This window comes from Garra rufa, chromosome 9, assembly GCF_049309525.1.
Source record: "Garra rufa chromosome 9, GarRuf1.0, whole genome shotgun sequence".
NCBI lineage: Eukaryota > Metazoa > Chordata > Actinopteri > Cypriniformes > Cyprinidae > Garra > Garra rufa.
Genome location: NC_133369.1, coordinates 3,542,139 through 3,556,514, shown reverse-complemented (window position 1 = coordinate 3,556,514; position 14,376 = coordinate 3,542,139). Strand labels below are relative to the sequence as shown.

The window sequence follows — 14,376 nt, the reverse complement described above, 5'->3', positions numbered from 1 at the left end:
AATTATTGAAAAAACGCAAGTAACAACTGAATTGAAACTCAAACGAATCGTTCTTTTAAACTGAAATGAATCTGTTAAAGTGACTCCCGATTCGCAAAGGAATTGTTCTTTAAAACTGATTTGAGTCTGTGTAAGTGATTCTTTGCTAAAGAATCGTTCTTAAACTGATATGAATCTTTTGAATGAATCGATGGATTATTACTGTAATAATTAACATTATTATGCTGGAACAATGTGTGGAAACACTTTTCCACCCAGAAATTGTTAAATTTCACATTTATTGAGAAACACAAGTAACACGCTAAATTAAAACGTGAAACGCAAACGAATCGTTCTTTAAAAGGGATATGAATCGGTAAAAGCGCTTCCCGATTCGCAAAAGAATCGTTCTTTTAAGCTGATATGAATCTTTTTAATAAATAAGTCGATTAATACTGTAAGTGGTAATAATAATTAACGTTATTTTATGCTGGTAAAAAATGTGTAGAAACATTTTTCACTCAGAAATCGCGAAACTATTATCGATAAACTAATTAAAACGAATCGTTATTTTAAACTGATATGAATCTGTGAAAGTGATTCCCGATTTGATTAGTACTGTAATCGGTAATAATAAACATTATGCTGGAAATTTCTACTCAGAAATCGCTAAATTTCACAATTGTCGAGAAACGCAAGTGAATTAAACGTAAAATTTGGAATTAGAAATAGCAACTGAAATGGTATTTAATGTATAAGGTGAGGCAATATTTACATAAAACGTTTTATTTACAACTTCCATAGTACATGAATACAGAAAATCAAATGTTCTAGGAACGTTTTTTGTGAATTGTCGATTCTCTCAAATAAATCAGGCTTCCGAACCATACAATAGCCAACTACCAGAAGAACTCGGCACTGATATTTTCCTTTGTAAATACAAATGTAGCTTATTTACTGGAGTAGAAACCCCATTCTCCAAGTTTAGTACCCCTAGCCGCCACACGGTGGATGTCTCGGCTCGCTCTTGCTCCCGTTTGGCTCCGTTAATGACTCGCTCCCCCTCACCGCTGCTGCTGCTGATCAAAGGCGTTTGCAGCAGACCGCCCAGGATAGTCGTAGAGTCACAGAGCTCTGTTTCGCCTTCTGTTTGCGGATCACAACGGCTTCGTATCAAGGCTTTTACATCACGAGACTATCCAGCAGCCATCGGCGTTCAACGGCGTTTATTTTCTTCCGTCCTTCTCTGGCGACAAACCAGGCGAGCGCGGAAGAGAACGCGCAGCGATGGGAAGATACGGCGTGTTTTCATTAGGTTACATTTCCGAAGAATGATCCATCCATCTGTCGATCACGTTTTACGAGCACAAACATCCTCCTTCACGCATTGGACCGTAGACTTTCGGAGCACAGAAGAGTTTTGAGCATGCACGGCGCCTAAACAGAGGAAAACAACAGTTTTTACAAACACTTGGACCGAATTTCGGCGTCTCGTCGCTTCGCTGACACTCTCTTGATTTGATCTTTGGATGTATTTTCGCAGCCCTTGTGTCCTGGAGTGATGTGCACCCTGCCAAACGCGCGTAGATGTTGCGAAATAACATATGATGTTGCAGTTTTGGCGGATTTCAGCTGAGATGTGTCTTATTTCATTCACTAAACTTCAGCGTTGCACCGTTTAGCCATGAGTCTTCAGCAGCAGCATCATTAGAAAGCAGTTGTGTGTAACCACGTTGATGCTTGCCGTTTTATTATGCATGAATGTGATGCTTTCAGTACATTTGCGTTCATAAAGCTTCAGTTTAGTCTTCTAGCCTCGCATCCTCTTCAGAAATCTGTATGTTTCTAGGGAACGTAGCTTGCATTGTGATTGATTTGTGATGCATGTTGGCTGTGCATGACATTTTAGGCCACTTTAATGCTGCTTTAACTTTTTAAGTTCATAAAGCATCATCTTCTTGAGTTTAGGTTATTAATATGCGTTAATGACACATGTTGGCTGTGCATACTATTATATACTACACGAATGCTGCTTTAACTCTGTTCATAAACGCATAATTTCGCCTACCAGTTGAGCATTTAAATATGCAGTAGTGTTATGACTTTTGGCTGTGCATACTATTAAATGCTGCTTTAACTTTGTAGAGTACATTTAAGTCCATATAGTTTCTTTTCGTGTCCTGGATGAGCATCCGCAGTGTGTAGATTGGTAGATTTTTGTTGCTTTGGCATCGAAGACCTTGTTTCATTTCGGTCTCCTAGATGAGATGTTGCATGACTGCTCTGAAACGAAAGCAATCTGGTTTTGAAGCGCGCACTGATGCGCAATGACGCTGTTGTGGTGCGCAAATGTGTTGACGCCACCTGTGCTCTCTTAAATCGATTGTTTCAGGAAGATTTAGGCACTTTGGCCAGGGGAGAGTTCCGTTTGCACAACAGCCGCGTTGCTTGCGCTTTATAACCAACTTTAAGTTTGTACACTCGTGCGTAACCCGTAAGTGGAGAGTTTTAAATGGTGCTCCGAAAGTTACCCGGTGTCTCAGCATCGGGCATGGGGCTTCGTCTGTCTCAGAAATTCGTGTTTCTGCTGTTCCTGTCGGGGTTGGTTACTCTGTGCTTCGGGGCACTTTTCTTTCTACCCGACTCCGTGCGCCTCAAGCGCATCTTCCTCTCCAAGAACGAGAATCCCGCGGTCACCGTGGGCTCCGACAATGAGCTTTCCAAAAAGGTGCCCGGGGATCCAGAGCATCAGCGGGCTGGTTTAAAAGTAGGCGAGGGAGGGAATGTCAAGCTGAAAGTGAGCCGCAAGCCCTCGGTCACCCATGGAGCGAGAACCGTGGAGAGATCTGTTGGGAGTAGAGCGCAGGACGAGTGGAGTCCGGCGAGGGCGCACGAACCGGCGGCCAGGGACGAGCGGGTCACCGCGGCCGCTCATAACGGGGAACGCGGGAGCGCTTACAGCTACGAGACGTTTAAAAAGTGTCTGCTGAAACCATCTTTGGGGAACAACAAGGGAGCTCCATCGGATTCCGAGACGCTTCAGCGGAGGGAGAAAGTCAAAGAGGTGAGATGATGGCTCTTGTTATTCTCTGCTGTGATCGGAAGCCCCTTTCTGCCACATTAGTTTAGTCAAACATGACATGCAAAGTCATATTTTTGGGATGAAAAGGCGGAATCATGACATACTTTGTCAATAATTGTGAGATAAAAAAGGCGAAATGATCACAAAAGTAAAAAATATTAGATCAAATGTCATAATTATATAATTAAAGTTGGAATTTTGATATAAAAAGTTATATATGACAGTCATTATTATTGAATTAAAAGGCAAAACTATCATGATAATGATGGAAATTATGATATACTATGTCAAATATGAGATAAAAGGTCAGAATTGTGAGGCAAATGTTATAAATTAACACGCCAATCTGAAATTTTTGACATTCTGTGTCATAATTGCAAGTACAAAAGTCCAAATTATGATATAAAAAGTTGTATATGACAGTCATTATTATGAGATAAAAAGGCAAAACTATCACGATAACGATGGAAATTATGATATACTGTCAAATGTAAGATAAAAGGGTAACACTTTACAATAAGGTTCATTAGTTAACATTAGTTAACCACATTAGTTAACATGAGCTAATAATGAACTGGACTTATACAGCATTTATTAATCTTTGTTAATGTTAATTTCAACATTTACTAATACATTATTAAAATTTTGTTAACATTAGTTAATGCAGTGTGAACTAACATGAACAAACAATGAACAACTGTATTTCCGTTAACTAATGTTAATAAAGATTAGTAAATACAGTAACAAATGTATTGCTCATGGTTAGTTCATGTTAGTTAATACATTAACTAATGTTTAACTAATGAACCTTATTGTAAAGTGTTACCGATAAAAGTTATAAATTGACACACCAATCCATAATTATGAGATAAAGTTGAATTTTTGACATACTGTGTCATAATTGTGAGTTAAAAAAATCCAAATTATGATATACAAAGTTATAAATTAGGACATACTAACTCATAATTATGGGATGAAAAGTCGAAATCATGACAGACTGTCATAATTGTGAGATAAAAAGGCTAAATTATCACAAAAGTAAAAAAATATTAGATCAAATGTCATAATTATGGGATTAAAGTTGGAATTTTGATATAAAAAGTTATATATGACAGTCATTATTATGGGATAAAAAGGCGAAACTATCACGATAATGATGGAAATTATGATATACTATGTCAAATATGAGATAAAAAGTCAGAAATCTGACGCACCAATCCATAATTATGAGATAAAGTTAATTGACATACTGTGTCATAACTGTGAGACAAGTCCAAAATATGATAAAAAGTTATAAATTATGACTTAATGATTTATAATTATGGGATTAAAAAATTGGAATTATGACAATGTTACAAATTATGAGTTAAAAACTCGAAAATATGATAAAAGTAAGAATTATTAGATAATATCTTTTTGATATCTAATCCAAAATATTACTACTAAGTCATAATTATGATAGAAAAGGTGAAAATGACTAATTGACAGAAAAATGACAATTGTCATGTCTTGGTGACATTTTATTCCAGAATTTGTACTTTCAGACTCATGGCTATGACGCATTATTCTAATTTTCTAATAATGATTTACCAAAGAATGTTTTTTCAATCATATTTCACAAATGGGCTTCCAAGTGTAGCCTGAAAGACTGCAGATTTGTGTTTCTCCAGTGGGATTGTTGCTGTAATAAGTGTCAGTTGAGATCAAAGTGTTTTCTAAATGAAAAGTTACCTTGAAACTGAGGTAAACGGCAACAGGTGCGACTGATATGAAAATACTTGATAATTAATTGAGTAGATAATTATGGCTGTGCCACTTTTCTAACTGACACTGATCAGGGTGTGTTTGTTTGACAGTTGTGTAAATTTGCTGGCTTGAATCCAGATAAAAGCAACCTTTCGTCTGCCTTGCTTTGATATGTGTAACACACGCATTGACTGCCGCTGAAGGTTTGCTGTTCCTCAGTCTGTCTTTGGATGAATGGATGATGGTTAGAGCTGTTTTTGGGTGTGCTACTGCAGTTTCGCTCTCACATGGGGATGAGAAAACTGAAAATGCACACTCAACCTGAAATTGACGTACTAAATCATGACATACCCTGAATCATCACAAAAGTAAAAAAAAATATTAGATAAAATGTCAATTATGGTGTTCAAGTCAGAATTGTAATATAAAAAGTTAAATGTGACAGTCATTATTATGAGATAAAAGGTGAAACTTTTATGATAATGATATACTATGTCATAGGTATGAGATAAAATGTTGAAATTATCACACAGTAATAAATGATGTACTAACTCATAATTATGGGATACAAAGTTGGAATTATGATGAAATGTTACAAATTATGAGATGTCAAAATTATAATAAGAGTAAGAATTATGAGATAAAACAATATTGATTAATATAAGTAACAAGTTCAATACCGCAATAAGTTATAATTATGGGATAATATGTCAAAAGTATGACTAAGTCATAATTATTATTTATTATTATTAAAGCCAAAGTTATAGTGAATTCAGGGCTTTTACTCCAGTGTGAACTGTAGAGTCTTGGCTACCAAACATTGAGCTTTTCCACTGTTATTGCACATGAAAAATAGATTATAACGCATTGGCCTGTGTAGTGGGGCATGTTGTCACACTGTTGTTCTTGCATGTTATAGGCTTTTAAGGACGACTGAAACTAAAAAGCAACTCTAATTTAATCTAATGATTTAATGATGTAGAAAGTTGCATGTAAAGCATGTGACAACTTGCCCCATACATATATAGAGGTAGAAACCATAGAGTCTGCATGAGTAGATAATTAGGGCTGTGTCACTTTCCTAACTGACACTGATCAGGGTGTGTTTGTGTGACAGTTGTTTGAAGCTGCTGGAAAGAATCCAGATAAAAGCAACCTTTCGTCTGCCTTGCTTTGATATGTGTAACACACGCATTGACTGCCGCTGAAGGTTTGCTGTTCTTCAATCTGGCTTTGGATGAATGGATGATGGTTAGAGCTGTTTTGGGGTCAGAATGAGTTTCGCTCTCACATGGGGATGAGAAAAGTGAAAATGCACACACAACATGCGTCGGTTATTACTGAAACGTGAGCTATAGTGCTGCTTTGCTGTTTTTTGTTTTGTTTTTATACTAAACATTGCTATTATTAGGGGTTCGAGCACGTAGTGCTAAAACCCTCTTGTAATTGTAAGAATTTTTCTTCTTCTTCTTCTCTACTAAAACTGAACGTGCAGCCCAAACCAAAAGGCCTAGAGAGCTGAAACTTCGCCAGAAGATGGAGTTCCCCGAGGGGACATTCTGACAAAGGCTCGCCCCATTCGGCCTAAAGGTTGCCCCAATGCAAAAAGCGAAAATTTTTAGACATCTTTGAGCTACGACGAACGGTTATCCCTGAAAAGTGGACTTGTATCCAAAACCTACTTTTGCAAACTAGTCCTAGGTTTTTCTGTTGATACGATCGACTTGAAAATTGGTATGCGGTGTCTTGGTCCAAAGTGGCACAAGTGTCTATGGGGACATCGGCGTATCTAAAAAAACATGGCCGTCATCAACCAATGAAGTTTGAGCGCCTATTAGACAACTGTTATTGCACAAGAAAAAATGATTTTAACGTATTGACCCACTGTAGCGGGGCATGTTGTCACACTATAGTATCACACTGTTAAAAGCAACCTTTCATCTGCCTTGCTTTGATATGTGTAATAGATGCATTGACTGTGTTGCTAAAGGTTTGCTTCAATCTGTCATTTGGATGAATGGGTGATGGTTAGAGCTGTTTTTGGGTGTGCTACTGAAAGCTTTGTGTCAGAATGAGAGCGTATTGAGAAAGATGCACACACAACATTCGTCGGTTATTACTGAAACGTGAGCTTTAGTGCTGCTTTGCTGTTTTTTTGTTTTGAGCGTTGTGCTTTAGTGCTGGTAAAGTGCTTGTTTTGTTTTTATACTAAACATTGCTGTTATTAGCAATATTGCTGATGTTTGGTGTTGAGCTTTGAACTTCTGCATGTAAATTTAGTCTTTTATTCAGCCTCATGTTGTTCCAAACCCTCATGCTAGACAAACTGGATCACAAAAGGTCAAATGTGGTGTTTTTCTGTTGATGTTTTTAGGATATTCCTCAGAATTGCATCTTTTGTCTTTGAGGGGAGGAAAAGTCATTGTGGTTTGGGTGCAACAGGAAAGAGAGAAAATGATGACGAGTTCTCATTTCGGATGAATTTTTCCTTTAAATGTCAAAGCGTTGTTTATTCGGGTTCATATCGTTTCGCAGTCGTTCAAGACTAAAGTCCAGCCGGCTGACTTTGTATTGATTTCTCTTACTGAGTGAAGTCAGACTTTTTGAAATGAATAACTCGTAGAAACTCAGTATGTTTCCAGAGCGCAGCGTATTTAAATGGTTTTTTTTAAGGCTATCTATAGCTGAAATTCTGCTTTGAATTTTCTATTGTGATATCATATTTCACAGTGTCAGAAGTGCTGGATGGTTTCCAGAGCTGCGGGGTGTTTATAAAGCGCTGTGGTGGCAGAGACCGTACTGGACTGGCTTTCTTACCTTACTGTGGGCAGGAGGGGGAAATGAAAGGGGAAAATTCACACCAAAACATTTTTTGTGTGTGTGCGTGACACTTTGAAGTCAAATTAAAATGTTTGCGGCCCACACTGGAAAAAAAGACGTTCATTTACAAATGAAATGTTTTGCATTGTGGCGGCAATTTTACTATCAATGCTTGTTTTGCATGAAACAAGCATTTTGAAATGGGGTGTTAATTTTGCATCAATGAAGGGTGAATGCGTATATTGCACGAGTAATATATAAATCAGTGAGTATTTTGTATAAATATTAGCATATTAATTTTAAGAGACACACTGAAAACAAATTGGGTGTAAAAAAAATATTTTCACCATCATGATATTTTTATTTTATTTTACTGTCAATGCACATTTTGCGTAATTCAAGCATAATAGCTTATTTTGCATGAATCTAATTAATGCATATTTTGCATAAAGAAAATGGGTACAATTTTAGGACCATTATGATGTTTTGCACTGTGGCATTAATATCAATGCTCATTTTGCATAAATCATATAATTTTTGTATAAATAATAAAATTTTGCGTAAATGGGGTGTTAATTTGAGCAAAAGCTATTTTTTTGCACAAATGAAATGATAAATCAGTGAGTATTTTTTAATAATATTAACACATTGTTAAAATTAATGCCCCGTTTCTTTATGCAAACACTTTTCACCATCATGATGTTTTGCATTGTAAATTTACTATCAATGCTTATTTTGCATGAATCAATTTAATGCATATTGTGCATAAATATCAACATATTTTGCATGAAGAAATATCTAAATCAAAGCAAATGGGTAACATTTTAGGACCATTATGATGTTTTGCAATGTGGCAGTAATAAATATCAATGCTCATTTTGCATAAATCGAAATGCTTATTTTACACAAAATCTAAATCAAAGCATATTTTTGTATAAATAATAACATTTTGCATAAAGTAATGGGGTGTTAATTTTAACATCAAAACTAATTTTGCATAAATGAAGCTTAAATGCTTATTTTGCACAAATAAAATCTAAATAAAGCATATTTTGTATAGAAAATTAACATTTTCCATAAAGTAAATGGGGCTTTAATTTGATCAAAAAACTAATTTCGCATACACAATGAAAACAATTTGGGTGTAGAAACTATTTTCACCATTATGATGTGCAATTTACTATTAATGCTCATTTTTCATAAATCAAACATAAATGCTTATTTTGCATATATCAAATGAATGCACATTTTAATAAAAAAAATGTATAGAAGTTTTTCATAAAAGTTTATTGTAAGAAATAAATCAGTGTGTATTTTGTATAATATTAACACATTTTGCATAAAGAAATGGGGCATTAATTTTAACATCAAAACTAATTTTGCATATACACTGAAAACAAATTGAATGTAGAAACTATTTTCACCATCATGCTGTTTTGCATTGAAAATTTACTTGCAATGCTCATTTTGCATAAATCAAACAAATGCTTTTTTTTGCATGAATAAAATGAATGCATATTTTGCTTGAAGAAAATGGGGACAATTTTTAGGACCATTATGATGTTTTGCACTATGTCATTAATTTAATATCAACACTCATTTTGCATAAATCAAACATATTAATATGCATTCTGCATAAATAATATTAACATATTTGTGTAGTTAACCGGACCATTATGATGTTTTGCATTGTAGTTCATTTTACTATCTGCTTTTTGCATAAATCATACAGAAATGTATTATTTTTTTAAATTTATTATTTTATTATTTTGCATAAATAACATGTTTGGCAAATTTTATAAGCATTGTGATGTTTTGCTTTGGAGTGCACATTTTATTTTCAATGCTTATTTTGCATAAACTACAACTTTATATCAACTTGAAATGTTGTTTGCAACTCACAATGAAAAAAAAATTGGGTGTACAAACAGTTTTGGCTCAGAAATTGGTAATAAATTTCACATTGAATTAAACATTTAAATTAAATTGAAAAACTGAAATATTATTTTCTTGTGAGGCACACTCCAAAAACCCGAGATATCATATTTTACAGAACATTTTACTTTTATAATCTGACATGAGTGAAACCGTATATTCAAAAAAGACAAATTTAGGGCGGGCCTTTGTTTTTGGTGTCAGAAATTGATTGGCTGGACAAAAGTGGGTGTAACTTTGAGGCAGGAAAGAGTTGAGAATCAGCCAATAAGGAAAGATGTTTCAAAGATTTAGAAGGTTTATGTAAATGAACCATTTTTTTAAAATTCAGGATGATGAATAATCATAAGAATCGTGATTTTTATGATAATTTCTTGTTGAGTTTTGTTGTTTGTTGATGTGTATTAACCTGCACTGACCTACTTGCATGTAATTTCAGAGATTCGTGGCGGGTTTGTGAGTGTTGCTATTAAAGCCACATGCTGAATTAACTATTTAGGTTGTGCTGTTTGTACACAGCGTTTGCCTCACGGATGCTTCTGGCTTCCCTCTGTGCCGCCTCCTGTCAGAGCCATGCATATTCATGTCTGACCTAATCATCGTAAACAGCTCCATTAAATAATAATAATCCAGCAGACGAACATCAGCTCTTCTGGAGACTCTAAAGCCTTCTGTTTCTTTGCTTTTTAGCCGAGTTGGGAGAAACTACAGATGGAAGCAATGTCTTGAAATATGAGCTCAGATCTTGTTAGCAGTCTTGGCAAACAGTGCATGCTGAAGTATGGTAGTTTTTTTGGTCATTTGTCAAGCAAAGTTGCAGCATCTTAATCAGCTGGGCCAATATTATTGAGTTTGCATTCAGCAGGCGTTCAGCGCTGCGTGCTTCAGGCTCGATGCTCTTTAAAAACTAGGACTGACTTTACATGTGTTCTCCTTGAAGCATCGGCTGTTTGAGAACGAAGGCAAATATTGACCTTAGACTTTCACTGATCCGAGTTGCGGTTTATTTTGCCTCAGAACCGCCCGTTTTGTTTGATTGGCTTGTGAAGTGACCAATCACAGTTTGTTTTTGTTGTGTGACATTTGAGGACGAGCTAATCTGAAACTAATCTGACTAGTCAAAACCCTTTTTGAAACGCAAAAGATGTTAAGGATAGTTTTTTGAGGCGTTGTTGTACCAGTTTTGTTTATGCATTAAGAACATTAACCCTATTTTAGAACCATTATGATGGTTAACTTTAATATCAATGCTTATTTATCATTTTTGTTGTAGGACCATCAATGCACCATTTGATATTTGATGTGCGTGCATTTTAATTTCAGTGCTTAATAAATCACACATAAATCAGTGCTTATTTTGCATGAATTAAGCATTAAATCAATGCTTAATTGCATAAATCCAACATAAATCAATGCTTATTTGCATAAATAATGATATTTTCCATAAAGAAAATGAAACCTGTTTTAGCACCATTGTGATTTATACATAGGTGTTCGTTTTAATATCATAGCTTTTTGCATAAGTCAGACATAAATCAAAGCATATTTTACATAAATCAGTGCTTATTTGCATAATTCAAACATTAATGCTTATTTTGCATGATCAAATAAATCAGTGCTTATTTGCATAAATCAATTATTCTTTTGCTTAACAAAATCAACATTTTGCATAAAGAATACAGCCTATTTTAGGACAATTTTAATGTATTGCATTATGGCATTAAAATCATAGAGATAGAGTTTTGATAGAGAAAAACATTCAGACATTGTTCTTTAAATAAAATAAGTATCCGCTGTATACAAAGTGACCAACAACATGAAAATTGATAATATTCAACAATCTGGACACGGAGCTTCATTGAAACCCCAATGTCTCTGGGGCTGAATGATGTAGGGCCTTGAAAATTAAGATTCCAAAAGAGAAGTGTATTAACAACTAGAATCTAAAATCATATTGCAATATCTTTAATACTTCTTGAGTTATAAGCACGCAAACTGTGAAAAATGATTATTTATGGCAATCAGATTTTATGTTAAATGCCGTTGTATTGACAGAAAGAAACAAGATACATCTCCAGTTTTAACATTATTTGTTCTTCAGACATTCATCTTTAAAATAAAAGTGGTGTTTTTCTTTTAAACTGACCCACATTTGGTTTTTGACCTCTGAAAATGTGTACATTTGAATGATTTACACCTGGAGCCATATTGTTCCAATATCTCTGGAACTGAATCTCATAAGGCATTAAAAATGAAGATGCCAAAGGGTAAGTTTGTTAAGACACAAGATCTAAAAGGACATTATGATATCTTTAATACTTTTTGAGCTACACGCATGCAAACTTTGGAGAAAAACTTGGAAAAGTGCCGTTTCCCTATTTTTGAATGGTCACCATTGGCACATAATGCAACAAAGATTGTTCAAGTCAACAGATGTTACTAATATAACTACCAATCTCTTTGAAAAAATAAATAAGATAATGATGCTGCCATCTTTCTGAAGAAATTTTTAACCCCATGTAACTTGACTCTAAATCTAAGGTGAAAATTGCCATTTCGACCTCCCTCTACAAAATACTGGATTACTCAGTAATTATTCATCCATGACATTTAATATTTTGGCTTTCGTCACTATACATGTCTATCTTTCTTCAGAATAAATATTAGCAAAATCAAAAATTTGATCCGGGGACCTCTGGTTGAGTTGACACTGAATGACCCTTTTCTATTCTAACATGACAATGCATCTGTGTGCAAGGCAAGGTTCAAAAAGAAATGATTGATTGACTAAGTTTGGAAGAACTTGGCTGGTCTGCAGAAAGCAAAATCCTGATTCCAGTTGAACACCTCTGAAGTGACTTTAAATGCAGACCTTGAGCCACAAACTCTTCACCAAACACCAATGACTTGTACATAAAATATGGACAAAAATATTGGGACACCACCTTCTTTAGATCCGAAAAGGGCACTTCCAAAACTGTGGCAACAAACATGATTCATGCATTTAAAAAATGTATTTCCATCTCTGTTGCTATTTTGGAAGTGTCTAAAATGTCTGCATTTGAAGTCACTCCAGAGGTGTTCAGGTGGAATTAGGACTTTATGCAGACCAGTCAAGTTCTTCCACACTGACTGAATCAATTATTATATTTTGAACCTTGCCTGATACATGGATGCACTGTTATGTTTTTTGATTGGTTTGATTCATTCCTAATAAGCAATGATTTATGCATTGACAAAATAATGCCACAATGCAAAAAACATAATGGTCAGGATTCATGGATTTCTTTATTCATACATGCATGCACAAAATGTTGACATTATGCAAAATAAACAAGTACTGATATTAAAATGAATGCATGTATTGATGGCAAAATTAATGGCACAGTGCAAAATGGTCTTAAAACAGGATACATTAAAAAAAGGCATTGATTTGCACAAAACAAGCACTGATTCATGATCGATTTATGCAAAATTAGTGTTGATATTAAATGAATTCCACAAGGCAAAACATCATAATGGTCCTAAAATAGGTTCATTTTCTTTATGCAAAATATGCTGATATTATATTTGCAAAATGAGCATTGATTAGTTTGATTCCTGCCCAATAAGCATTGATATATGCATTGACTTATGTTCAGATTTATGCAAAATATTCCAAATCTGTGGCAACAAACATGATTCATGTATTTAAAAAAATGCATTTCCATCTCTGTTGCACCAGTTGTCTAAAATGAATGTACCCATACGTACAAGCCATTGGTGTTTGGTAAAGAGTTTTTGGCTCAAAGTCACTCCAGAGGTGTTCAGATGGAATTAGGACTTTGATTCAGTCAGTGTGGAAGAACTTGACTGGTCTGCATAAAGCAATCATTTCTTTTTGAACCTTGCCTTATACACAGATGTCATGTTAGAATAGAAAGGGGGGTCCTGTCCAAACTGTTGCTATAAAATTAAAACCACACAATTCCCTAGAATATCATTATACGATTAAACATTAAAATTTGTGTTCATATTACTAAAGTAGTCAAACCTGTTCATTAGAAGGGGGTGCCTGAATACTTTTGCCAATATAGAGTATCAGTCACAGCTACTGTGGCAAACAAATCAAGCCAATATCTATCCGAGTAATCGCATCAAGTTGAGTTTGCACCTATTGAGAGAGGCCAATCTCAGCGGCGCAGGCTCAAACAGAAGAACAGCTGCTGTAATCATGACTCTCGTTTAGCGTCCGCTCTCCATCCCCCGTTTCAATAGCCAGGAGCTAATTGCGCTCTCTTGCCCCCTCACCAGCAGCTCCGAAGCCTGCGGCGTCCTCCTCCGCTCCGAGAAGTGGAACAGGATCTTGGCTTTCCTGAGAGGAAGCGCTCATCAAAGCGCACACGTCTCCTTCTCTCTCGCTCCGCTTCCACCCAGCCTCGGGCCGAGCTCTGCCAAGCTGCTCCTTGTAACTCTATCCATCTCGCGGAGCGGTGAACGCCCATTCAGCATGTCCCAACAGGGGATAAACCCTCCAGTCAGCGCCCCGTGACAAAAGGAGGGAGGCATTGATGAATGCGAGGCCATAGACTCGACAAGCTTCACATGCTCGTGGATGCAAACCACAAATTCCTCTAGACTTTCTGGGGAAGCTCACGAAAACTCATTTCCAACATTCAGCGGGTGCCATGAGTGCAGCTACAGGCCAACTAGCTTAGATTATACAGACGTGTCATGGAGAAAAACACTACATTTAGCTGAACAAAGGTTTTTTGTACCACCTTTGGTTTGAGAATATTACAATGAGTATTGGTTTTGAAATTAATGCTGCAGTG

General features: G+C 35.7%; 1 protein-coding gene across 1 annotated transcript in view; it reads left to right on the top strand.

Annotated features, from left to right (window-relative positions):
• The first annotated feature begins 1,082 nt into the window (after positions 1 to 1,082).
• Positions 1,083 to 14,376, top strand: part of LOC141342476 (mannosyl-oligosaccharide 1,2-alpha-mannosidase IA) — a 308,562-nt gene continuing 295,268 nt past the window's right edge. The window contains exon 1 of the mRNA XM_073846931.1: positions 1,083 to 3,043. Coding sequence (XP_073703032.1) covers positions 2,492 to 3,043 — 552 coding nt within the window. The 5' untranslated portion in view covers positions 1,083 to 2,491. The remainder of the gene's footprint in view (positions 3,044 to 14,376) is intronic.